General features: G+C 46.3%; 2 protein-coding genes and 1 long non-coding RNA gene across 9 annotated transcripts in view; 2 read left to right on the top strand and 1 right to left on the bottom strand.

Annotated features, from left to right (window-relative positions):
- The window catches only part of AIFM2 (apoptosis inducing factor mitochondria associated 2), a 25,552-nt gene extending 3,652 nt beyond the window's left edge, over window positions 1-21,900 (top strand). The window contains exons 3-10 of one of the 5 annotated variants that reach the window (XM_019484372.2): window positions 1,793-1,908; window positions 6,711-6,830; window positions 8,528-8,620; window positions 8,706-8,837; window positions 9,109-9,217; window positions 13,897-14,049; window positions 16,497-16,697; window positions 21,247-21,900. In XM_019484372.2, coding sequence (XP_019339917.1) covers window positions 1,793-1,908; window positions 6,711-6,830; window positions 8,528-8,620; window positions 8,706-8,837; window positions 9,109-9,217; window positions 13,897-14,049; window positions 16,497-16,697; window positions 21,247-21,401 — 1,079 coding nt within the window. In that variant the 3' untranslated portion in view covers window positions 21,402-21,900. The other 4 variants (XM_059729895.1, XM_019484373.2, XM_059729894.1 and 1 more) reach the window with 4 other exon arrangements.
- Window positions 21,653-27,139, bottom strand: part of LOC102571775 (core histone macro-H2A.2) — a 43,536-nt gene continuing 38,049 nt past the window's right edge. For all 3 annotated transcript variants that reach the window (XM_019484375.2, XM_014609334.3, XM_014609333.3), the window contains one exon: window positions 21,653-22,623. In XM_019484375.2, coding sequence (XP_019339920.1) covers window positions 22,458-22,623 — 166 coding nt within the window. In that variant the 3' untranslated portion in view covers window positions 21,653-22,457. The remainder of the gene's footprint in view (window positions 22,624-27,139) is intronic.
- LOC132251175 (uncharacterized) lies at window positions 22,619-27,139 on the top strand. The gene is made up of 2 exons (XR_009463050.1): window positions 22,619-24,235; window positions 25,244-27,139. It is a non-coding gene; the product is annotated as an uncharacterized LOC132251175 (long non-coding RNA).

The following is a 27,139-nucleotide window of genomic DNA, read 5'->3' as shown; positions in this document are numbered from 1 at the left end:
GGAGGTCAAAACAAAAAGGACTGTACATCAATAACTTCATTTAAAAAAAAAAAAAGTCATGCTGTTAAAGCCAGACGAGGAACTCTTTTGCAGTGGGAGGTTGCAGAAGTAACTGAGCCATGACTTAATGAACATTGGGAGTTATCAACACTAATATAACTGCACCCAGGCAAACCCCACACTGTAGACATGCTGTACTAGTATTAGATGTGACTAGTAGCTGGCTCACCCTCTTTGTGTCTGACCATGTTTTAAAACTAGGTGGTCACTATTGAGAAAAATACCTTGATTACCCTTCTCTCTCTCTCTCTCTCTCTCTCTCTCTCTTTACCTGCTACACAGAGAGCAAATACTCTGGTTTGGTCCCGGTCTTAAACCATAAACCCAAAAGACCTGCCAAATTATACAAGGCGAAATTTAGATCTGCATTAAAACTGAATAATCAGGGAATGTTTCTCAGTGTCTCCCAGTATTTTCATTTGGTTGCTGTTAGCAGTATAAGCAGGGGCACTAACACAATTGTTTTCCAATTCTTTCATTCAGAAGCTCGCTGCAGATAGCTTTACAAGAGATGGAGACTTTTATGAGCCCATCGCTCCTCCAGACATTGATCTTCAATTTTTTTGGTATCAGTGTTTATATCAGTGGTCACCAACCAGTGGATCTTGATCCACCAGTAGATCTTGGAGACTCTTGTGGTAGATCTTGGAGCCACTTGGAGTCAATCCGAGGCTGGGGTGGGGGGATGAGAGCTGGTGTGCATGCACACATGCGCTCCAGCCCAGCAGCTCAGTCCATGGGGGAGAGAAGGGGCAGTGGGTAGATCAAGGCCACCATGGTGAGGGACAGTGCCTCAGAGGCAGGAGCAGGGGTTAGTTGAGTGGGGTTTTGGCTGGGTGGGATTTACCTGCTGGGGAGGCGTGCCCCCGAATAATTTTTCTCTTTCTGCCTTGATCAGGGTGGGGGGAGGGCAGCGGTGCATGGTAGATCTTGGGTTGCTTCTAAATGCCAAAGGTGATTTCCTACTTAAAAAGGTTGGAGACCGCTGGTTTATATTCTAGTTGTCCATGGATTTTCAGTTTAAACAATACTGGCCTTCATCCCTGAAGCTAACACAGATGATAAAAGTTAATATTGTTTTGCCTTGCAGGCTTGTATATTGTAAGAAAACCAAAACTCTTGCTTCAAACTCATTTGATTCTAAATGATATTTTATTGTTTTCAATTGTCAGCTGAGGTAAAAATTTCTAGGATTTTATATTGGATGGAGAAAATAGACCTCAGGAGACAAGTGCCGTGGATCGGGTAGTATTCTGTGCAATAAGCAAGAATTTAGAACTAATGGAGGGTTGAAGTACTGTTGTAGCTGTAATGGTCCAGGCAGAGCCGACCTGATCAGGGTGCGGGGCCCTGCCCCTGCTTCGATCCCAAGGGCCCCGAATCCAAAGAAGCTGCTGCTGCCATCGGCGGTGGCGGCAGCACAGGGGGAGGGTAGCGAGCAGCTGGATGAGGAGCCGCTGCTCTGCCCAGCTCCGCGGGGACCCACAAAGCGCAGGGCCCAGGGTGGTTGCCCCGATTTGCCCTTCCTTTGGGACAGGCCTGAGTCCAGGAAATATATAAAACCTAAACCTCACAACTAAAAGAGGGTCATTAGAACTGGATTACTGGAGATGTAGTGGAAGATGGACTTCCTAGTTCCCTACTTTCCTTGTAACTTCTTATATACTTTACTAATACAGAAATCGTGTTAACTTCTTCCCCCCTCCTTTTTTTTTTTTTTTTTTAATTCCAGGATTTGCCAAGAAGACTTTCATTTCTTATTCTGTGAGCTTTGGAAGTAGCTTTCGACAAGCCAAGGTGGTTGGGATAGACCTAGAAAAAACCCAAGTTTTGTTGAATGATGATAAAGTGAGTGTGTCCAGATAAGAGCTGACTTGCAATGAATAAATTATGTGCTGTATGTGTGGAGTAAATACTCCCTCTCATGTAGTGTTTGAGATGTTAAATTGTGAATTTCTTTGCAGGGATTTTATTCAGATTGTTCAACCTGTCTCCTGTAAGAATTCAGTATGTGAAACCCAAGCTATATTAGGCAGACAAGGTTCCTTGGGTGAATTTGATATCTCTTATTAGACCAACCCCAATGGTTGGAGAATAGTTATTAAGCAAGCTTTCGGGTTCAAAAACCCTTCGTCAGGCTAAGGAAGCTTCAGCAGTTGGTGTGTGCTCTTCCCAGGAGGTTGGGGTTGGTCTAATAAGAGATATCAAATTCACCCAAGGAACCTTGTCTGCCTAAGTCCTTAGACCAACACAGCTACAACCCAAACCCCTCCAAGCTATATTAGATATTTTTGATTGGTCATTTTAGTATTCTTTTCTGTTACATGACTGGAAGAGTCTGAATTAGAAGGATTTAAAGTAGCCATCTGGCCTTTGAATAACTCAGTCTAAAGTAGCAGGTGAGAAAGATAAAGGAATTGTTTAGTATTTTAGGTTTTCTTCTTTCTGGGACACCTGATCCTACCTGAAGCATCATTCCAAGAAAGCAAGGTAACTGAAAACTACTGGATGGATGTGGTGTCCCCCTAATATCTGGTTTATACACATCCAATGTAACTGAATGTACGCACTGGATACAGTCAGAGCCTGGTCTGATTTATATAATTGCCTCTGTGTCTTATTTTGTCTAGATCAGTGGTTCTCAATCTCTAGGCTCCTGAGATACCTCCATAACTCCTGTGAAATGAACAGTGCCCCATTTCAATGACAAATGCATTTACTGCAACACTTAACTCCTGGTACAGCACTGTGGAGGGGTAAGACTCGAAGTAAGCACTTAGCTCCTTGCAGGACTGGGATAACTATGGATTTAGCAGCTGGCACTGGAACTAGGCATGAATGAACCTGCACTTAGCTGCTCACATGGGGCTGGCAGGAACAAGCATGAGTTTATCTCTTTGCACTGGAGCCAGGCAGAGATGAGCCTGCACTTGCCTTTTGCATAGGAGCTAGCCAGGGAAGAGCTAGTGCTTATTGCTTTGCCCCCTCCTCAAAAGAACCATCATTGCAAACTGCTGGCCTAGAGTTTGCAAACAGATTATTTTGATCTACAGCAGGGGTGGGCAACTATTTGGTCTGGAGTGTCACTTAATTAGTTTTGATGAGATTTTGGGACTGCACAGAAAATTGATTGGACATTTATATATGTGCTGGGGAGTAGGGGGGGAATGCTTTAATTAGAGTGAGTCTCAGAGAGCTGCTCTAATTAAAACACCTGCAGCATCACATGTGTTCAGAGTCCCACGCTTCAAAATTGCAGTGGGGGTAATTTAAGTAAGTGGTTTGATAAGCTTTAGTTGAAGTGCCCCCCTGCCATTTTGAACCATGGGGACACTGAATACATGTGATGCAGAGGCTGCTGGAGCATGCTAATTAGCATGCTCCAGAAGCCTCCTAGCAGACTTGATTACTCAAGTCTGGTCCGATGCATGCTAATTAGCACAGGTTGAAGCAGAGCTCCATCGTGTATAGATGCCCATTGTGTTTAACAACAGCTATACTTAAAAATTGTTATGGCATTTATAGTATAAATGATCCTTCATGTTTCCACACTTAATCAAAATAACAGCATTTATTAACATGCTAACTAATGTGATACAGGTCTACCCAGAACTTATATGCAGGCTAGATAGAATCAATTGGCGGGCCAGATATGGTCCATGTGCTGTATTTTGCCTACTCCTGATCTAGAGCTTCTCAAAAGGTTTTGGAAACACTGTCCTTTTGTCGCAGTATACAGATTCCTATAAAATACAAATAAACTCATAGGATCCCTAGTTGGGTTCTGCAATATTTGGATTACTGAAAATTCAGCTCCCAGCATTGGAAATTTGGATATATTGTTGAGATATATTTACCCTGGGATAAACTGGCATCTAGTTTTAATTAGATAATGGAGCTGGGGCACATCATTTATGAGGCGAGGCTGAGGGAACTGGGCTTATTTAGTCTGCTGAAGAGAATACTGAGGGGGAACTTGGTAGCAACCTTCAACTACCTGTCAGTGGTGACAGATGACAGAACAAGAAACAATGGTCTCAAGCTGCAGCAAGGGAAGTTTAAGTTGGGTATTAGGAAAAACTTTATCATTAGAAGAGTGGTAAAGCACTGGAATGGATTACCTGGAGATGTGGTAGAATTTCCATCCTTGAAGGTTTTTTAGGCCTGACTCAAAGTCCTAGCTGAAATAATCTGGCTAGGGATGGTCCTGCTTTGAGCAGGGGGTTGGACTAGATGACCTCCTGAGGTCCCTTCCAACCCTAATCTTCTATGATTCTATAAGTAGGCTGTCACTTACAAAAGCTTATGCCTGTGTAAACCAGGTAGTCTCTAAGGTGCTGCCTTGCCCTGCTTTCTACCTTCTTTGTCAAAGGTGACTGCAAAAATGCAGTCCTCAAGCAACATATTTAAAATTTAGATCAATGCTTACAGAAATGCTGACTAGATACCCCAAACTTTAATTGGTGAGCATTGCCTGGGAGGCTTCTTATTCCTTCATTTCCCATTTGAGCCATATGTGGCAACTTTTCAGTGATCAGAGTGAGCTGGCATAGGGTGTGAGCTAGGGACTGGAGCACAGTGAATATTTTTAAGAAGGCATAAATAAATGCTGTGCACCAGTCTCATCAGGTTTGTAGCCTTGCTGCTCACTCTTACTGCCAGTAAAAACAACTAAGTGAAGGACTCTGAAGTCCTTTAAATATGCACAGAGTAGTTAAAGTGCAGGAAACAAATATATAAACTTCCAAGGATGGTCCTGTTAAAGTGTCTTAACATGTCTGAAGGGAAGAGTGTTGATCAGTCTATCTTCATTCAGTCTCTAGCCCAGGGATGGGCAAAATACAGCTTGCGGGCCAGATCTGGTCTGCAAGGCCTTTCTTTCCAGCCCACAGGGCCCCTCAAAAATTTAGAAAATTAATACTGATCTGTCTGTCCTTGGTTCCTGTAAAAAAAAAAAAAAAAAAAAAAAAAGACAGGAACCAGGGGCAGTAGGACCCAGGGGAAGCCTGGCGGGCTCCCACAGCAGCAGGGCCTGAGTGGTCCCGCCCCTCAGCTGGAAGCCCCAGCAGGGGCTTCTGGTCTGGGACCACCTGGCTGCACCGCATCAGAACCTCAGCTAAGGGGGGGTGGGTGGGCAGGACCCTGGGCAGGGAAGGAGCCCAGATAAAAAGCTGAGTGCAGGGAAAAGTGGCCATTTGCCTGCCCCATGGCCCATGCTCCCTGCTGCAGCTGCTTGCAACCTGCGTGGGGCTGTCCTGAGCAGGCACAGGCAGTTCTGTGTGGGCTGAGAGTGGCTGCAGCACGGGGCAGGCGAGGGGCTGCTTTTTCCCTGCGCTCAGCACCAGCTTGTAACCCACCATCGCTCCCAGCCTGGGCCCTATGCCAGCTACGGGCTCTCCCGTCAGGGCTGCTCCATGGCAGGAGCAGCTGCGGGCCCCTCCCTGCTTGCTGCACTGGGCAGTATTTGCTGCTGCTGCCCACCCAGAGCTTGTGTGCTGGGCAGCCCAGATGTGGCGGTGGCAAATGCTGCCCAGCATAGCAAGTGTGGGGGCTGCAGCTGCTGCCGCTATGGTGCAGCCCTGATGGGTGAGCCTGGAGCCAGCGTGGGGCCCAGGCTGGCAGCGGGGGTGGGTTACAAGCTGGTGCCGAGCGCGGGAGGTGGGGGGAGTGGCCCCTTGCCTGCCTGGTGCCCTGCGCTGCAGCCGCTCACAGCCCGCCTGGGGCGGCCTGTGCCTGCTCAGGACAGCCCTGTGTGGGCTGCAAGCAGCTGCAGCAGGGAGCACCAGCAATGGGGCGGGCAAGGAGCCGCTTTTCCCACGCACTCAGAAGGAGCTCCTTCCCTGCTGGGGAGCGCGGGGTCAGGGCTGCATGCTGGCCCCTGCCTGTACTGCAGGGCCGTGGGGCATTGGGAGTGAAGGGGCACGGGAGCGTGGGGCCCACACTGATGTCCTGGGGCCAGCGCCGGTGGGGCCCAGAGCAGAGCGGCAGGGGTACAGGGTCCCAGGGTCCCGGCTGGCAGGGGCTCTATGGAGCTGGGTCAGCTCCCCGCTCTCCCTGCTGGTGCAGTCCAGCCCAGCTCCACAGACCCCTGCCAGCCTGTGCCTTGCTCTGGGTTCCACCAGTGCTGGTCCTGAGACATTGGTCCCAAGATGGTGACCAGGGGGTAGGGCAACTGTCAAGGAGTGGGGCTACCCATGCGGCCCTTGACAGCTTGCCAAAACTGGGTAAGCAGCCCTCTGTCTGAAATAAATGTCCGCCTCTGCCCTAGCCTGTCAGCCAAGGGTGCCAAAAAGGAGCCACTTGTAAAGGTAACTTTTTTGTGATGTGCACAGTTGGGTGCTATAGCTTAGCCTGAGTCTACAAAACGTATCTTTTATAGTTCATCAGCCTGAGAGAGAAGGCTGTAACACTCCATTAAATGTTCAGACTCATCTAGTTCCTATTAGCATGTTCAGATCATGTCCTGTCAACTTTATTCTGAGTTCTCTGAATACATTAATCCTGCAAAGCTGTGGCAGAGGGTTGCATCACAGTTTTGATGCAAGTGATGGAGGAGACATAATACCAAAACACTGCCCAGGAAGTGGCTCCCATATCCTGGACTTCTCAAAATGAAGCCTAACATCCTGTTCCACCTTTTCTCTCCCCAGGAGATTTCCTATTCCCATCTTATTCTTGCTACAGGCAGCGATGGGCCTTTCCCTGGGAAGTTTAACCAGATTATTGACATGGAAACTGCCATTCATACCTATGAAGACATGGTCAAAGAGGTAGGATTGAAAACTTTTGTTGAAAATATGGTGGGAGGTTTGGTTGCATTGTTGCAGTTTTGGTAAGAAACCAGGGAGGATGAATTAAAGAGTGCTGGAAGCATCTGAGTTTGGAGTTCAGGGGGAATGAGTGAGCAATAGAGAAATAGTATAGGAGGTGTCTGGATCCGAGAGGGAGCCAACAGAATGGTGCTACATGGTGTCAGAGCAAGGAGTGGGACCAATGGAAAATATATCTTATAGTTTTCTGTTTGCCATAATCAAAATATTTTGGGTTGGAGTGCTGGTGAACAGTTCACCATTGATACAGACCTCTTTGTAATACATAATAGTTTGAGTGACCATACTGCCTATTCCAAACTACGCTTGGACAAGATAATTTGATCACCTTGGTGAGCAGTTGGGAGCTAGTCCCCAGAAGAGAAGGAGAAACCTACGCCCTTTATGTAATAAAAGTTGAAGGATGGTTTTTAAACCAGGGCTGATGATCATCCCGGACTTGCCTGGCTGCATAGCAGTCACTTCCCTTTTGTCTTGCAACAGGGCATATTTTCTGGCATATACCCATACGTCTTACTCCAAAACGAGCTGGGAAAAATTGGGGTGCACGTTATATGTGAGGAAAATATCCTATGTCTCTGGGAATCACAACAGCTAATGCTGCCACTGTTTTTCCCCCCCCCACCCTTCCCTCCAGCCATCACATTTCTGGACCCTTAGGGAGGCCCCCTCACCAAACCCATGCTAGATTGGGATGACGTGCAAAGTTGGTCCATATCGAGACCCAGAGTGCCAGGTCCAACTCAGCATGTGACCCTGGACCCAGCTTGTGGCTCCAGATTCAGCAGTACTTACAGTTGAACCTAGCACTGGTGTGACAGGTCAAGTCCTACTGTACCTTGTGGCCCCTAGTCCTGCAGACCCCAAACCTCTGGTACTTACCCGTACTCCAGGGTAAAATTTTATTTTTATTTTCTATTCTTGGAGCCTTCCAAAAATAGTGTGTGTGCGCGTAGATATTTGGGGGATGTATAAAAGAAAATTGGGTAGTCTTATAATCTTTCCAATTACTCACATTTACAGTGGAATTCCATAATTTAAAAATATGTATTCCTGCATCCCAAACAGGTTCAGTTTTGCTTTTTTCAGGCTTGTTTCTTTAAATCTTCCAATTCAAATTTGCTGCAAACCACTCTAAGGTATACATTGACAGAAGGTCTGAACCTATTTCTCAATGTACCTGAGGCTGCAACAGTATGCTATCAGCTAGGAGTGGGTCACTGCTGTGTAAATACACAAACAATCCTCTTCCTTGTATTTCTGTAGAAAGCATTGGTTGGTAAATCAGAGTCCTAGGAAAGGACTGGTAGCCATTCAGTTCAGTTACATCCACAAGCCACATACACTTGAAAATTGCTAACGTATGTGTGTGGAGGGGGGATATCTTTTGGTGACCCTCAAACAACCTTCAGAGGGACAGCTTCATTTCTCTCCTTCTGGAGCATGGAGACAAGCTGACTGTTCACTGTGGCAGTTTCTGCAATGATTCAGTTTTACTAAGAAAAAGGGCTTGCAATAAATCATGAAAGATGCTGAGATGTTGCTGGCTGAATGCTGCCCTTCCCCAGTTTGCTGTGATTTCTGAAGTCCTGTAACATCACAAGGTGATTTTGTTTATTTGTTCTTGGTTTTGAAAGATCCAGAAATCTTCACGTATCGTGGTAGTGGGAGGTGGTGCTGCTGGAGTAGAGATGGCAGCAGAGATCAAAACAGAATACCCAGCCAAAGAGGTACTAGAAATGGATTATGTGATTAAATACCCTAGCTGCGATCATTCGCTTGTTTGCGTGACTTAAACTTTTTGTTCTTCTGCAGTGCTTCCTGCCAGAGGAGGTTGGAATTTCAGTAGCTATGAAGTCCCTGACAATGGCTGATTCCCAGTGCCTCCTGTTTATCAAGGCTAGACCTGGAGCAGCTCTGAGCAACCTCACAGCCCACTGTCCTACGGTGCTGGCTGCTGGAAGTGACTGGAAGGAGAATTGTTTACAGCCTTTCCATTGGTCTTCTCCTCCTCCCCTTCTTCCCTATTCTGCCTTTGTACCCAGAAATGCATACTGCAGGCCAGCAACCTACCTAAGGCATATCTACTGCTTTGTTTCCCAGCAAGCAGGAGGAAACATGCTTATCACACTTCACATTAAAGGCTTATTTCTGGTTCTATCTGATACCTTTTCCTCCCTTGACACTGTCTGTAGTTATTTTTACATTGTCTCCACAGATCACTCTCATTCATTCAAAAATGGCACTTGCTGATGTAGAACTTCTACCATGTGTCCGGCAGGAGGTGAAAGAGATTCTCCTTAGAAAGGGAGTGCATCTCTTGTTAAGTAAGTTCTTAACCTTTTCTTTAATGCTTCTCTGATTCAGATGGTTTCAGTTTTCCCCATTTCAAATCCCTTTCCTGCAAGGTACCTAAGTTTCTCAGAGTAAGGACACGTCTTACATTTATAGAGCTATAACTGCCCTTGTACTGCTACAAAAATGAGTGTCTCTATGTCCAGGCCAGGGCTGGATTAATTCATGGGGAAACTAGGCATATGCCTAGGGCCCTGAGCGACGCGGGGCCCCAGTCCTTCCCTTCACAGTGGCGGGGGGAATGGCTCCATCCACATCCTTTTCCCTTCCCTTCCCCTCCCCTTCCCTCCCCTCTGCCGGCCTTGCTGCTGCTGCAGCTGCTTCCTAGCCGTGGCTCCAAGCTCCACTCCCCATGGGTGGCAGCACCAGGGTGGAGATGGGGGCCTCGACTGGCCTGGGTCCCACAAGATTGTTTGTCTAGGGCCCACTAAAGGGTTAATCCAGCCCTGGTCCAGGCTATTTGTAGTGCCACAAAAATGATGGCTTGCCATAAAAATGTCCTCTCTCAAAGAAGAACTCTTCTGTAGCACTACGTTTTATAGTGTCACTTGTAATCGTTCAGTCTGAACAGGGGCTTTCTTGTACATGGGCGCCAGCTGGAGGCAGCCTCTTTGCTGTGGATGCCTCACTGATAAGCTCTCCTCGGGGTGAGAGGACCCAAGAATTAGCTGCCCTATTGCCTTCTGGCTGGAGAGCACACTTTGTAGTGCTCCAGTCTGGGGACTGCATATGTGCACACCTGCATAGTATTTTATTTTTGAAGCACTATGGTATCTCAACAAAAACAAAACATGAGAAGTGTCTCAACACTTTGTAGCACTAAAAATGGACATGTGTCCATACCCTGACATTGCTTTCCATATCATTTAATAGCTGTTTTATCAGATACTTTACAGCCACCTTCTATACTCTTAGTTGGTCTAAAAGTGAAGCAAGGTTTGTCGTACTCTTCCCAGCATTTCCAGAACTTAGTAAAAGAAAAAGGAACTGTTCCTGTAATGAGATTCAACGTTCTCCTGATTGGTGGTTGTTTTGGTTTTTTGGGGATATGTAGCAAGAGGCTTGGAGCTTCTGCTCCTTTAGGAGCAGGCAGGCTGTGACTGAGGCAGGCTGTAGGTACAGCAGGAAGGCAATTAGGGACCATGCCTCAGAATCAGCCTACAAGTGTGGCTTGGGCTGATTGTGTAGTCATCTGACCCAGGAGGAAGGCTGGGCCTAAGATATAAGCCCAGGCCCTGAGCTGAGACAGCAGTAAGATCCTGGAGGCTGCTGAAGGAACGTCTCCTAAGCATGATGGCTGTAGCTCCTGAGTGCCAGCACAGAGAGAACAGCCTACAGCAGTCTGGAGGTTTGGAAAGGGACTATGGGGAGGAGGAGGTCCTTGGGGGCTTAGTAAGGGGGTCCAGGAAACCAGAGAGGGGCTGAGAGTGAGGCAAGAGCCCCAAGATGGGCTGAGGGTGGGACCAGAAGGGTCCAGGAGCCTAGAGAGGGGCTGAAGGTGGGACCAGGTGGTCCAGGAGCCTGGAGTGGGGGATGAAAAAATCAGAGTGGTGGCACCTGCATTGGCATGGAGTGTGGTGTAGGGATGAGTGGTGCCATGCAATTAGACCATAAAGCAATAATCACAGATACCTAGTGGTCATTAGAATGAGAGCAGATTGGGGAAGCCCTGGGGCAGCCTTCCTTACATAAAGCAAATACATAAAGGTGTGGTGAGTGAATGAAGGGACTTTCACTGTTAGGTTTGTAAATATGTTTCACAAGATACACAGAGACCAGAGTGGGTAAAGGTTGAAGGGACTCCAGGGGCTTCATGGCCACCCGTAGAGACAATGCTGTTACAGGGTGGCAGAGGAGGTGGATCACTTGAAGTCACGTAAAATAAATTTCTAGAGTGATCTCAATCCCATGAGAAGCAAGGGCTTGAATCCTCTATGGCAGTTTGCTTAGTTTTTTATTAATTTTTTCTCTCAGAGGATAGAGATAATGTGCATTTGCTTCAGCCTACAGTTCTAGAAGTGAGGCAGCTGAGGTGAGGATGAATGTTCCCAATTATTTGAGAAAACGTACGTCTGAAGGAAGCGTGTCACTGACCGTGCAAAAGAGAACTCTCTGCACTGACAGCAGTGGGAAACTGGGAGTATGGTTCCCTTCTTAGCAGCATATTAGCCTCTGACATTTGTGAGGAATAAATTATTTCATGAGCACAAAATATGTTCCTTCCAGGCCTGCAGAGGGGCCCCCGAGAACTTAGGTAAATATATATTAAAATGGAGACTTTTTAAGAGCCTTATAAATTGGCCAAATTTGGTTGCATTTTCATAGAAGAGGAAAATTGCATCCCTGTTTCACAGATTCACAGAAGTTTAGGGCTGGAAGGGACCTCATGAGATCATTGGGTCCAGCCCCCCTGCTTTGGGCAGGAAAGACTGCTGGGGTCAAATAGCCCCAGCAAGATGTGTGTCCGGTCTCCTTTTGAAGATTTCCAGGACAGGTGCCTGCTAGGGCTGTGCGAAGCTTCGATGGCTGTTTCGTTTCGACTTGTTTCAAGCTCGAAACAGTGAAATTGAAATGAAATGAAGGGCTTTGAAACAGCCTTGAAATGAAACAAGGCCAGTTGAAACGTTTTGAAAGTTTCAAAACGTTTTGAATTTTGAAACAGCCAGCCAGGTGGTGGGAAACATGGGAAAGTGCCAGGCTGATTGCAGCGCTGGGGAACTTGGATGAGCTGGAGGAAGCCCCTCCTGCAGCCTGGTTGAGTTCCCCAGCGCTGCCATCAGCTGGGAACTCAATTGGGCTGGAGAAGGTGCTTCCCCCCAGCCAGGCTCAATTCCCCAGTTCTGGGTCCCAGGTGGCAGAAGCAGCATCCTGTGATCCAGCAGGCAGACAGGGGCCTGCCCGCACCCCCAGGAGGGCTGCGGGGGCTCTGCCAGACTGCTCCCAGGAGTGAAGGCCCCTGGTTGGTCTGCCAAATCACATGATGCTGCTCCTGCTCCCCAGCTCCTGCTTGTCAGCAACCTGAAGTGCAGTTTCCTAGAAACCCCTGCACCTATCTCCTTGAAACTTGGCAGGCTTCATACCCTCAGAAGGGGCTACCATCCCTGCAAGTTTCCTCGCAATCAGGCAAGAAATGACAAATGTACAGGCTGTTTTGTGTTTCCCTATTGTAGCCTATGGGTGAAACATCGAAACAGTGAAACCCTTTCAATGAAATGGAATGGAACAGTGCTTTTGAAATGAAACAAAACTTGAAATGAAACACTGTTCCATTGAAATGGATGTTGAAGTGGGATGCTGCTGTTTTGCACAGCCCTAGTGCTTGCACGACATCTGCTGGGAGTCTATTCCAGAGTCTGGTCACACAAACCATGAAGAACTTTTTCTAGTATCCAGTCTGAAACCTTCTTCTAGGAGTTTGACCCTTGTTCCTGGTTTTCCCCTGGGGCACTTTGGTGAACAGTTGTTTGCCTAGCTCCTGATGCTCTCCCCTGATACATTCATAAGCTGCCAACATACCCCGCAAAGTCTTCTCTTTTCTAGGCTGAACAGTCCCCTATCTGTCAGCCTTTCCTTGTATGGCTTGCTCTTCAGGCCTCTAATCATACGAATGGCTCTTCTCTTGACTCTCTCATGCTTCTCCACCTCCTTCTTGAAGTGTGGCACCCAGAACTGGATTCAGTACTCCAGCTGCAGCCTCACCAATGCCAAGTAGAGCGGGAGAATAACTTCCTTAGTTTTGCTTGAGATGAATCGGTTGATGCACACCAGTGTCCTGTTTGCTCTGTTAATTATAGCATTACACTGATGGCTCATATTCATTTTATGGTCAATGATGACCCCCAGGTCCCTTTCAGATGTGGTGCTAGCTAGCATAGCACCACCGAACCTGTAAGTTTGTTAAGGATTTTTCCTCCCCAGATGCAGCACTTTTTACACTTGTCTGTATTGAACTGCATCTGTTTCTGTTCTGCCCATCTAACTAATCTGTCTATGTCCACCTGGATCATCAGCCTACCCTGATGCACGGCTGCATTTCCCCACAGCTTAGTGTCATTGGTGAACTTTGCTAGTGTGTGGGTTTTTTTGTTTGTTTGTTTGGTTTTTTTCACCCCCACATCTAGATCATTCATGAAAACATTGAAAAGCACTGGTCCAGGTACCGAACCCTGGGGGACACCACTGGCTACCTTCCACCAGATTGACACAGATCCGTCTATTAGTACTCTCTGAGTCTGACCCCACAGCCAGTTTCCTACCCATCTGACCATTGAATTGTTGAGCCTATAGTCCCCTAGTTTTACCTTGAGAGCCTCATGGTACACCAAGTCAAAGGCCTTCCTAAAGTCCAAGTAAATGACATTGACCTCATCTCCCTTATGTCTCGAACGGCCGGAGCTGACTCAAGGTGATTTTAGAAATTACTCATTCGCTGGGTGGGCTGGTGAATGGAGAGGCAGACAAAGCTTAGTGGTTGCAAAAACTTTACTTACGCCGCTTGTAGCTGCGACGCAGGTGGTCCAGTCATTTGAACAACTATGGGAATGATATGTTAGGCTTTGGTACCTAAGGATGTAGCGTATGCTGCCTAGAGGGTAGTGCTTTAATCTACTAATGATGATCACAAAGACCTCCATTCTGCTTTTTACAACAGGTGAAAGTGTCAGCAACCTGCAGATGCTGACATTAAATCAGTTCCAGGAGGATATGGTAGTAAAGACGGATAAGGGCACAGAGATTGCTGCTGACCTGGTGATTCTCTGCACTGGGATAAAGATCAATTCATCAGCATATAGCACTGCATTCAGTAAGTGAAAACTACTATATAGGGTGTAACAGACCACTTTCTTCAATCCTTGTAATAATGCTTCAAATTTGACTTGGTAGTGGGTTGGCATGCAATGCTGTATTAAGGATATTTTCCCAACTGTTGGCAATTAATTTGGTATTGTTAATGGTGCTTGTCTAATCTCTGTTCAAAGTTTACACTTTAATTTTTACACCTTGCTTGGGGGGAGTTTGTGGTAGAGGGCATATATTTATGCCCTTTCCCACTTGTTTACATTTTTCTTTTTACCTTTTCCTGCTATTAGCTAAACTCCCAATGCACTCTAACATTGTAGTTCTGGGGTAAAATCCTAGCCCCACTGAAGACCACGACAAAATTTCTATTGACCTTAGTAAAGCAATCTGGAGTACTCTGTCCAGTTTTGGGCCCCCCACTACAGAAAGGATGTAGACAGATTGGAAAGAGTCCAGATGAAGGTAATGAAAATGGGTAGAGTGCTCAGGCACATGACTTCTGAGGAGAGGCTGAGGGAACAGGGCTTATTTAGTATGGAGAAAAGAAGACTGAAAAGGGATTTAATAGTGGTCTTCAACTACCTGTAGGGGGGATTCCAAAGAGGATGGAGCTAGACTGTTCTCAGTGATGATAAATGACAGAACAAAGAGCAATGGTCTCAAGTTACAGCAAAGGAAGTTTAGGTTAGATATTAGGAAAAGTTTCTCATGAGGAGGGTAGTAAAGCATTGGAGCAGGCTACCCAGAGAGGTTGTGGACTCTCCGTCCTTGCAGGTTTTTAAGACCTGCCTAGACAAAGCCTTGGTTGGGGTGATCTAGTTGGTGCTGGTCCTGCTTTGAGCAGGGTGTTGGACTAGATGACCTCCTGAGGTCCCTTCCAACCCTCATTTTCTATGATTCTGTAAGTCCAGGATTCACTCCAGTTCTTACCATCCCTACCCACCACAGTTGGTGTTTCAATTCTGGAGTGGTTAACTATAGAGAATGTCAGATATGCTAAACTGTGAGGTTGGCAGGCTGAGGACAAATATTATCTAATGACTGCACTCATTCTATCAAATTAATTACACCTGTCACCCAAGGCAATCATTAGACATATGATTCTGTAGCAAATAAGTGCATAAAGCTCAATGCCCTTCAGAAGTCTTTGGCATATAGACTTGTTTGAACTACACATGTATTAGTAATAGTGCTTTTGACCCAGGGTGGGCAAAATATGGACTGCAGGCAGGATCCAGCCCACCAAGGGATTCTGTCCAGCCTGCAGTGGGTCCCTCAGCCCTGCCCAGCTCAAGCATGGGGGCAACTCTAGGTTGTGGCACATGAGGCCAGCCCTTCTGCCCCTGGTTGCACTGCAGGGTGGGGGCAACATGGCAGCCCCCACAGTGGCAGCTCAGTCTGCCTGGCTGCTGTTGCCAGTCTGCCCCACACCCACTACCGGGGCGCCAGGCAGAGCCGGCAGGAGGGCAGCCGGGGTCTCTACGGAGTCTGGGCCAGGACTCCCACAGGGCAGGGTGCACTCAACCAAGCAGATGGGATAAAGCTGTAGGCAGACAGGAAGCACCATCCAGGGGTGGAATAGGTATTCAGGGACCAGGACTAGGATAGCAGGGTGGTGATAGCGCAGGGCCAGGGCCTGGGGCAGAGTTGTGATCCACCTCCTGCACTTCTCATCAATGGCATTGGATGTGCAGGTAGAGGGGAGCAGATAACAGCCCTGGCCCTGTGCAGTCGCCACCTCATGATCCTGGCTTGCCCACTACGGGTGTGCGAAGTAGGCTCTATTCAATTTAGATTCGGCCCAAATTGGGGACAGTGGTTCAATTTGTTGATTTGGATCACCCCGATTTGATTCAGCCAAATCCAGAGCTGATTTGGAGAATTAGCAATTCGGACACAGACACAGCTTTAAATGTTTTTTTCTATGTAACTCGAGGTACCAATGCGGCTTGTGAACACTGCAATGCTGGGGCACATGGAGCGTCCCACAGGAGTGCGGAGGGGTCCTCCACATGCTCTGCAGTGAACCCAGAAGCACTTCTGGTTTACTTCTGGATCCGCTGGGGGCGTGCTGCCCCCCTGCCCCCCCAGCTTGGCAGTTGGCCATAGGAGGACCCTGGGAACCCACCGACCCAGGAGGCACCAGTCGCTGAGCCGGTGGCTCGTGGAGGGGGGCCCAGCACGTTCCCTGGCAGACCTGGAAGTGGACTGGAAGTACTGCCTTTTGCCTGTCTTGTAGGAGTAAATCTGTTTAATCAAGCTTTGCTTTCCTCCTCTCTCCACACCTTTCCCTGGTGTGCACAATGTAATTTCTGTTAACTGATTTACCAGCATCTGGGGAATTTCCTGAGTGTCTTTTGTCATTTGTCACTGTCATGCAGTATTCAGTTAATCGCTAATTCAACTAATGCACAGTTTGTTGGCTTTCTGTTTTTGGGTTGATTAAAACAGAGGACAAGATGGCAAGTAATGGTGCTTTAAAAGTTAACAAGCACCTTCAGGTGGAAGGCTATGATAGCATCTATGCAATTGGTGACTGTGCTGATGTGAAGGAGCCAAAGATGGCCTACCATGCAGGGCTCCATGCCAACGTTGTAGTGACCAACATCATCAACAGTCTGACACAGAAACCTCTGAAAACCTACCAGCCAGGTAAAGCTGGACTCTCCTCCTAAATCTTAGCTGATGGAATCCTCCTTTGTTTCTGAGGGAATTATTCTCAAGGAATATGCAGATCTAAAACTTATATGGGACTATTTAGAGATTGAAGGAAAGTACGTAAAATTTGAATTTGGCAGAAACGAGTAAGCTAAACAAGGATAATATTGATTAACTGGTGCTTAGATAGTTTTCTTTCTCACAATTGTTGATTGATTACCAGGAGACTGGTGAGTATATGTAGTGGTTTCTATTTGTAAAAGAAATCATTGTCTTAGTGAGTTGCTAATAACATTATGATATGACAGCCTAAGGTCAGGAGACTATCTAACTTAAAGCTTTTTTTTTAGGACCTGAACCTGTAAAATCTTAATTGTACAACAGGCCTTTTGCCAGCCAATTAATCTGATTTAAATCAATGGCACTTCTTGTGTGAATATTTACTGGTATTACTACCTACGTTCCTACTGATCATTTGCTGATTAAGCTGTGAGGTACTGTGAGAAGCAGAGTATGCTGCCAGCTCACTTCTGATGCCAGTTCATGTGCAGGTATTCCAAGAACTCTGGGGTGGCTATGCTGATAATCTGCAATCGCACTTCAGAGGCAAATCTAATCTTACATCAGTATAATTTCATGAATTCAGTGGTGTTATTCTTGATTATGGAGCAGTATGCAGCAGGGAAGGGGGAAGTAGGTTCATTGTATTTAGAAGTGTATATATGCCTCCTCTATATGTATGCACTTCTTGTCTTTAGCCTTGACACTGCAGAAAATCAGTCTTCCATAAATGGAAACACATTTCCCCCGCCTCAGTTTATCAGAAAGTTAACTCTGGCCTAGGACCAGGGGGGAGGAAGGGGGAAGGGGATGCATCAAGGCAACCTTATTTCACAGTTTACCAAATTGTAGAATTAAAGGGCATAGCTGTGCAAACTCCTCATGGGGCCCTGTGTTTCTGTGATTCCATGCATTTGCAGTAAACTTTTCCTTGTTTCAAAATTATTTTCCAGAATTTCAGCTTGCAGTCTAACCCCCCCACCCCAAAAAACCCCCCCAAAAACAAAAAAAACCAAACCCAACCTTTTCTAGGTTGTTTTTATAATCATATGGTGACCTGAGTACAACTGCTGTCCATCTGCAAGGAGCTGAGCCAGTGGCAAAGGGACTAGAATGAATGAGACGGTTCATATTTGAGTACCAGATAGTCCGAGATTGTGGAGTTTGCCATTTGGCCGTAATTGTGGAGTTTGCCATTTGGCCAAACCTTCTTTTTTCCCCCTACAAAATTCACTTCAGAATTAAAAAATCGTGTTTTCTTGTTTCCTCACTCTGTTAGAGCTGGTCTGAAGATGCTTCTTGCTCTCCACCTTCTTTCATAAGGGAGAAACAATTGGGTTACTATGCATGCTTCCTTTGCTCTTCTGTAGAACCAGCCAGCAGAAGACCTTGAAGCCAGAAGTTTAGGTTGAGTGACTAAGACTTCCTGGAGCCTGGGACAGCAGCTTAGGCTAGGTTGATGAGAAGATAAAATGCTGAAGCTGATGAGCTTCTTGCTTCCCTGGTGCATATAGGGCAAAAAATTCTGAGACAGGCTGTCCAGGCAGTATTGGCCATAGAACTGGGCCATCTAAAGAACAGTGGTGGTGGGATATCTTAAGGATTTTTTCCCATGGGATAGGGTCTCATTGTCCTGTGAAATATATCAGATATTATCATGGAGAGATCCAGATTTATTCAAGAGGGGGTACAATGTAAACCCTTAAGACCACAGGAGGATTGGGGCAAGGCGTAGTTGGAGGTTCCAGGCTTGTGGGGAACAACAGTAAACTATAAGCAGGGAGCAGGTGCCCACCACTGCTGCTCCCGCTGCCTCTGGTATGGGGAGAACCCCAGAGCTGTTCCTGCCCTGCTCTAACCAAGGCTTGTGCGAAGCAACCATGGAGCAAGCCAGGCTCAGCCATAGACAGGTGGCAGCAGCATACAAGTTCTTCCTTCCAGAACCTGCTTCCTACGTGCCCCCCACCCCTTCCCTACCACCCTGCTGGCTGGGAGGAGGCACTAGAAGGAATAACCTGCATGCTGCTACCACTCTCCTCTGCTGAGACTAGCACCGTTCTCTGCAGTCCTTTGCTGGAGCAGAGCAAGAGCTGGCACTCCCCCTGTGCCTGTCTCAGCTGGGCGCAATGGCAGTGGCAGTGGAGTAGGCTTCTCCTTTCAGTACCTCCTCACAGCCAGTTGGGCTATAACGGGGGTGGGCAAAATATGGCCTGTGAGCCGCATCGGCCCACCAGGCCATTCTATCCAGCCTGCAGGGCCCCTAAAAAATTTAGAAAATTAATATTTATTTGCCCCAGGCTGCCTACCAAAGATGACAGGAGCCAGGGGCAGTAGGACCCAGGGAAAGTCATGGCAGGACCCTGAACAGCAACGCCTTCCTGGCCCCACTCCCACAGCCAGAAGCCCCTGCTTAACAGAGGCTTCTGGCCTGGGACTGTGGGGCTGTTTGTGCCTTCCTGCACTGGGGCAGGAAATTCAGGTAAGTAGGGGTAGGGAAGCAGGAGAGGACCATGAGCAATTGCCCCAGTCCTTGGGGCTGGGCTGGCTCCTGCTGAGTCCTGCAGTCTGACCATGCAGCTGGGAGCCATGTGTTGCAAAGCGGCTGGCGGGCAGGCAGGCAGGAAAGTGGCAGTGGAGGTGGCAGGGAGTGGAAGTGAGCGGGCTTGCGGGAGCGTGGGGCTGCACTGGTGTCCTGAGGTCAGTGCTGGCGGGGCCCAGAGTGGAGTGGCAGGAGCATAGGGCACGGACTGGCAGGGGTCTTTGGAGCCAGGCTGGGCTGTGCCAGCAGGGAGAGGGGGGAGCTGGCCTAGCTGCATAGAGCCTGTGCCGGCTGGGACCCAGTGCTCCTGCTACCCCACTCTGGGCTCCACCAGCGGTGGCCCCGGGACACCAGCGCAGGCCCCATGCTTCCATCTGGCTGTCGCTGGTTCCCGTGCACCCGCTTGCTCCAAGTCCCGCCTGCCCCAGCTCCCCAGTACAGGTGGGGACAAGCGCACACAACTCGGGCCCCACGCACCCTGCTCTAGCCCCTCCAGGCTGAGCAGCAGTGGCACAGGATAACTGCTGCTCAGTGCAGGGGAAAAAGCAGCCCCTCTCCCTCCCCATGGCCGGCGCTTCCTAGTACAGCGGCCTGGAAGCCATGTGGGGTTGTCCTGTGTCTCTGCCATGTCACCACCGCCTCTGGCCTCAGAGCAGGCACAGGGAGCTCTGCGTGGGCTCCAAGCAACGGCGCCGAGGAGCGCCGGCAGTGGCAAGGGAGGAGGGAGGGGGTCGCTTTTCCCCCCGCACCGAGCAGCAGTTTGCCCCAGGCTGCTGCTGAGCCTGGGCTCCTTGCCGGGGCTGAGCCTCAGCAGCCGAGCAGAACCTGCTGCTTGGCATGCCTCCACCAGGCAGTTTTTGCTGTGGCTACTCGTAGCCCGCACCACGCTAGGCTGCAGTGCGGCTCCTTCACTGCTGCTTGTGAGCTGCTTTGCGGCTGCTTCAGTCACTGCTGCTGTGCTGGGCAGCACAGAGACAGCGGTGAAGGAGCCCCACCGCAGATCTAGCGCAGCACAGGTTCCGGGCGGATGCAGCTAAAGCTGCCTGGAGGGGGCGAGCTACTTTTCTTCGCGCCGAGCAGTTTTTGCCCAAGAACACGGGGTTCGGGCCAGCAAGGGCTGTATGGAGCTGGGCTGCGCTGCTCAAGCAGCGAGAGGAGCCAGCCCGGCTCTAGATCTCTGCCGCCTCGCTGGCCCTGGCCCTGGCCCTGGCGCGCCGGCACGGGCCCCGTGCTCCCACCCAGCTGTTGCTGCGCTCCGTGTTCCTGCTCGCTGCCTCCCCACCCCGCCGGCGGCTCTGGCACCACCTAGTTCCTGGCTGCATCACCAGCATTGCAGGAGCAGCTGGGATGTGGTGCTGGAGCCATGAGCAGCTGGAGGGGGAGAGCAGGAAATGGCAAGAGAAAGACAGCAGTGGCAAATGGGGGTGGAAATGACAGCGAGCAGTACAGGGCCCATACTGGTGCCCTGGGGCCGGGCTTGCAGGAATTTGGTATTTTTCTGGTTCCAAGATGGCAAACTGCCTTGCTGAAAGGAGTACTTCCAGGGGACAAGGGGAAAGACTTCTGGTGGCAAGGTTTAGGGGTTGGGGCTAACCACCCGGCCCTCCATGACTTGGCAAAACTCAGTAAGTGGTCCTGCACCCAAAATAATTGCCCACCCTGGGGCTACAGGGAACAGCAGAGAGCAGGTATGGGAAGAAAACCTGCCTGCTGCCCTCTGCCAAATCCAAGCTGCAGCTTATGCCAAGTTCCCTGTGTCTGGGTGAGCCAGGGGCATCAGCAGAAGGGGAGACTTCAACCGCACTGCTGCACCCCCCTGGATCTGTGCTGGATGCTTATCTTCAGACATACAGAATGAGAATGGATTTGCTATAACCAGTTTCAGTCTTGGTGAAATCACTGTTCTTCCTTCCAGTTAAATGGCTTTTTTTGTCTCCTGTCTAGGATCACTAAGCTTCCTGCTGTCGATGGGCAGGAATGATGGGGTAGGCCAGATTAATGGATGCTACGTGGGACGTCTTTTGGTGACTATTGCCAAGAGCCGGGACCTTTTCATCTCTAAGAGCTGGAAGACTATGGGACAAACTATGCCCTATTAGTCAAAAGGGACAATCTTGAAGGGGCAAGGAAATGCAGCAACTGATTAATAGTTGGAAAGCATTAAAATGTGCATCATTTAAAAAAATACATGAACTGCACTGGCATTGGTGATGAATTGATATTGTACTAAAGGGCATCTATTATGAATGTCATTCTTTTTTTAAAGTTTAGTGTTCAGATAATCTGCACAGACGGTATCTCTTCATGAAACTTTTTTCTATTTAATTCACATGTTAAATAGATAAAGGAATTCAGTTCATACTAATTTTTTTATTTTTTAATTTGAACAGCAGTGGAAAAATGGCTCCAAAAGCCATCTATTTTTGCCCAATACCACCCACCGCTTTATTTGTGCTTGATACACGTGTGTCAAATACTCCCACCCACTGGAGATACTATTGAGTGTGTGTGCGCATGCGTGCATGTGTATGTGTGGGAGGAGGATGAAACGTGTCTTAAATTCGTAGAAGGTTTATAATAAATACACTTGGCACTTTTTCTTTTTTGTTTTTTCTTATAAAACAAACAAAAAATCCAAGATGAAATATCCTCAGTAATTACAGAGATTATGGACTAAAACAAAATAGAAGCTCATCATGCGTTGTCTTTGAAATTCTCTCTCCACTATGGAATGTAGACAAAAAATGAACATTTTTGCCATCCACCCTCAAGAACAGAAAAGGGAATACAAAATTAAGAGCTTTCTTTAAACAAGGTATGTGTGTGTAAAATTCATTGCTACAAATCTAAAATGAGGTTACTTTTAGAAGTCCTAAGCTAAAAGAACAAGGAGACACATTAAACAAATTCCTGAAGAGAGCTGGTAAAGTAATTATGATTTCTTCTAGGTGATATGAAATGGTAGAGGGTGCCAACAGCATGAAGTAATCACAGACTAAACCCTCTCATCCATAGCAAAAGCTCTCCATCAAGTCACAAAACATCACACTACTATCACTTCCCCCTCCTCAGCACATTTTAAAAATAAAACCTCTAATGCTTTTAATGCTACGCAAATTTATGTTGAAAAATAAAGTTTAATTTGGCTGCCATTGCTACTTGGTGTCTAGCTTGGCCATTTCTTGCACATAGATGCCGATGCTCTCACTGTCAAAGAGCAGAAAGTAAATGTTCTTCAAGGAGGAAGAGCTGGTGTCATCAAAATGGGCGGAAATGGCTTTGAGAGTCACCTGGGCTGCAGTCTGTTTTGGGAAGCAATTTCTATGTAGCAGGGGGAAAAAAAGAAAATTGAAGTTAGTCTCTGCCATGGATGCATGGGAAGCCTTATATACACAACACTAAAAACAATAAAATGTAGGTCTATTTTGACATGTCTAATCGATGAATGATTGGTTGCAAATTTAAAATATGCAAGTCAAGAAGTAAAACTCTGACGTTGTCATAGTGTCAGTGAATTAACATTGGTATTTTAGTTTGGTCGCTAACAGCCGTTTCTATAACAAGGCTGAAAAACATTTACAATTTCTTTTTAATTTCTATTAGAACTATACAACTTTTAAGTGCTCATCTTCAGTGCTGAATCCTATCAGTGGCCCATGTTTTGAAGTGTGTGTAGTGGTGTTCTAAAATTCAAGTAACAGCGGCATGTTCCCAGTCCCTCCTCTTCATCCCCAGCTGCTCTGATCCAAAGGGAGTGGAAACACATTTTCTAGCTGTCAAACCATTTTCCTTTAAAAATAAAAAGCCCCAAATTGAATAAATTATCTTTTGAACATAAAAGGAATAGATTCTGAAATTTGAGGAGTGTAATCCAAAGTTGGTTGCTTTTGCTGGTTTCAAAGGCTATGTATTTTTTTTTTTTTTTAATTTAAAAAGCAAAATGTACTTATTTCTATGCTACCTGGAGTTCTTCGCAAAGTTCTGTCTACTCTTAGTGTGCATGTGCCCCAAGCACTTAAGCACCTTCTTGGTGAGCAGTGTCCAGTGGGGCAGCAAATGTATTTTGAATGTCCTCAGGCCCCTATACTGAGGTCATAAATGGCAGCATGGGTCTAATTTCTGCTTGCATCTTTCTGCAGAATCCCACTATCATAAGACTCTGGCTGGACAACACATCATGAACTCATTACTGTAAAGGTAAGTAAGTAGCTTTTTACTTACATTTGATAGTACCTCATCTGTTTTTATATAAAATATGATTCTTGTTGATCATAATTTTGAATAGTCAATCCCTGAATCAGCGATACAAACCTCATCCAAGCCTTGCAAACTTTGTATGCCTTATGGGTTGATAGTGGTCCACATAGCTGTCTCTTCCCAGAATGGATATACATGTCAGTAAAGTTTTTGTTGGGAGGGACATTCTGCTGCATAGCTTGTTGGGGTCTTTAGCAAAAAAAAAACAGAGGCATGCTGCTTTCTCATTACTACACACACAGATTGTGGCCAACCCAGTACTTGGTATAGGCGTAATATGACATACTACAGGCCGTATATCTGAGAACATTTAGACAAGTTCTTGCCTATAGTATTGTTTGAAGTTGAGTTATATGGCTGGAAAAGTTTTCAAATGTGTATTGGGACAGAGAGGCTTGGACTTTTGTATCAAATCCTTTGATTTCTATTTATTGTATCAGTGTTCACAAGAACTTTTTATTGTTTGCCTTTTAGAAAAAAAGGCAACAAATAGCTGAAGAATCTGATGGATATAATTTTCTTCCTGTTGTAGTGAATTTTCCTGGGTGAGCTGGTTGTCTAGACTTGGATAGATTATGCCCTTGTCTCCTCTTCAGGTTAGCATCACAATTGCTAGGATTCTGCTGAACATCCCTGCTGGTCTGGACAGATCAAAGGGTAAAACCTTGTTTTGAAGGTGGGTCTGTCCCATTTGGAATCTTAAGTACTTCTTGCACACTGGATATATAGAAGCAGATATCCTATAGGCTATGCGCTGCAAATCAATCTTTGCAGATCTAGACATGGAATTATATCTGTTATAGATGCTAAGGACACCAATCTGAATATGAAGCACCAGATAAAGGTAGTGAATCCCCTGAAATCTAGAATTGCCTTCCATTTCCCGCTCTCCCTGCTGCCACCTAGTCGAAGGAAGTAAAGGAAAAGTTTCTACTCCTTTTTTACTAGACTAGATCCTTTTTCTTTTGAAGGCTACCTACTGTTGTAATAATGTGTCCTGAGAAGGATCCCTAAAAAGGGCTGGGGTAGATGGTGAGGGCTCATTTTACAATATAACTATGAAATAAGCTACTGAGACCATCTCTAGGGACGAGCAATCTACTGTTACCAGGTTCAGTGACTCTGGGGAGAAATCACAGAAATGCAGAACTGTCAGGCACTTTAAAATGTCATTCTGTCCATTCCCCTGGTCCGAGGCATGACACGGAGGCCATCCCCGTCAGATTTGTCTAACTTGTTCTTAAAAGCCTTTGGTAGTTAACCTGTTCATTTTTAACTCTGCTTATAGTTAATGTGGTTAACAGTTAAGGTTATAATAATGCTTATAGTTGAGGTTAATGTGAGGCCCCAAAAATATTATTCCACATAAGAACACTACCAGTGAGGAATAGTAGTTTGTGTTTCCATTGAAATACCTAACTTTAGAGCCACGTATACCCCTGCCTCTGACTCATGAAGCAGTGTCTCCAGCTGCCTGTATGGACATTCTAGATAACATCCTGTTGTTGTTAAAGATTTAAACTCATCCCTGCTTATTTGAGGTACTTATTAATAAATCTATAAAGCTTTCAAACATTTTAAGGGGCCAGCAATGCTTGATAATTAGGAATTCTGAACTGTAGGAGGAGAAGTAATATTTCTAATCAAATAATACATTTGGACTCTGTTTCACTTAATGCCCCAGGTTTTTGTTCATCAGTTGCTGCAGCCACCAACGAGCCAGATACTGGATTCATATAAAGCTTTTTTACCCCTAGCAGATGGCATTCAATACCCTGTCTCCAGATGATTATCAAAGAAGTCTGTCAGGACCCAGTAGTCTTATTGATGGGGATTGCCACAGGTTCAGCATCAAGGCATAGGAAAAAAAATCTAGCAGTCTACATGGAGTTTCCTGCAGCTTTTTTCTGGTGGAATGTGGGAAAGACTTGGCTATCTGCCTAAGCAGATCTTTAGAAGTTCCCATACTATTAGGGGAGATGGAATGAAGACAGTACTGCTGCTGCTAACTTTTCAGTTCTCAGTCTTCGATGTTTTTCCTTTGCAGAAAGGAAACTTCCTACGTTGGCTCGCAGTTGTATTTTCTTGTGTGACACCATAGATTTGTGCCTTGAAATGGGGTTGTGCAGGTGATTAATGCTTGCACAGTAAAGGATTCTAATACAGTAATGATGGAATATTGTAAAGATAAGAATGAGGAGGCCATGCAGAAGGGTACTGGACCATTTGCTTACCCTTATAATCCTTCTGAGAATTTCGTGAAAAAAGAATGGTCTTTTTCTGACTCGGAACACATAAGGAACCTTTGGGAAATAAGTACAATATTTCTCTACTACATTTCATAGAATCATTGAATCATATAAAATTAGGATTGGAAGGGACCTTAAGAGGTAACCTAGTCCAATCCCCTGGTCAAAGCAGGACTATCCCTCAACTAGATCATCCCAGAAAAGGCTTTGTCTAGCTGGGTCTTAAAAATCTCCAAGGATGGAGAATCCACAACCTCTCTGGGCAGCCTGTTCCAGTGTTTTACTACCCTCCTAGTGAAAGTTTTTTTTTTTTCTTTTTTAATGTCTAACCTAAACTTCCCCTGCTGCAACTTTAGACCGCTGTACTCCAGGAGATGAGTATGAGCGTTCCACATTTAAGGAATGGGCTATCAAGCTGGAATATTAAACTTCAAAGCAGGTAGCAAGGTAATCAACCCTGGGAGTAGGATGTTTTTAATGCCAATGGAAGTGTAAGCTCCTTTATTACAGAGTAGGTGTTTAGCACAATTGAAAGCTATGAAGATGTCAGTTTCTCTAACAGCAGGTGGTCCTCCCATATCATATGTTTTCCTGATACTGAGAGAGTGGTGTGAATCTTGGTCCACAAATAAAATCTATCAAGGCTGATGCCACTGATGCCCAGTATGGATACTGGTGTTGAGAAAAGTAGCATAGAAGAAATTAGTGCTGAGAAGCTTGCTGCATAATCCAGCACTGAAGTCCTTGATGTCATAATGCTTCCCAAAAGTCCAGCTTCAACTTCAGGATGCTGAAATCTCAGTAAGCATCAAGCAAGCATAAAGACAATTGGGATATGTGAGCAACAACAGTGAAATGTATATAACAACATTCTAGGAAGGAACAGGAGGTTATAGAGGAGACTTTCCTATTCTGAAAGCTATAATTCAAATCTATTTTTAAAAATCAAAACAGTTGATCTATCAGACTTGACTATGACTAAAATGCTCTTAAATTAGGGAACTATACACTAATGAAACAACACACATTAAAATTATATTGTATCTCTATTCCTTGCACACAACCAGCAACATTGTTTATTACATTCCACTATTTTAAAGCTGTATAAAACTCAAAAGATAAAAAGTTGTACAAATACAACAGAAGGCATAATTTGCAGCCAACAATGCTGTGTAAGTGTAGACTTAATTTAGCTTGCATTACCTTATTAATGGATTGGCAGCTAAAAAAAAACCCAACAAAAACAAAACCCCAGACCCCAAAAAATGTCGTCTTTCATTGTAAACCCAAGAACATTTGATCTACAAGTTCTTGAAAAACAAACCTGTTGC

Source organism: Alligator mississippiensis, chromosome 6, assembly GCF_030867095.1.
Source record: "Alligator mississippiensis isolate rAllMis1 chromosome 6, rAllMis1, whole genome shotgun sequence".
Classification (NCBI taxonomy): Eukaryota; Metazoa; Chordata; order Crocodylia; family Alligatoridae; genus Alligator; species Alligator mississippiensis.
This window is presented reverse-complemented; position numbering and strand designations above follow the sequence as displayed.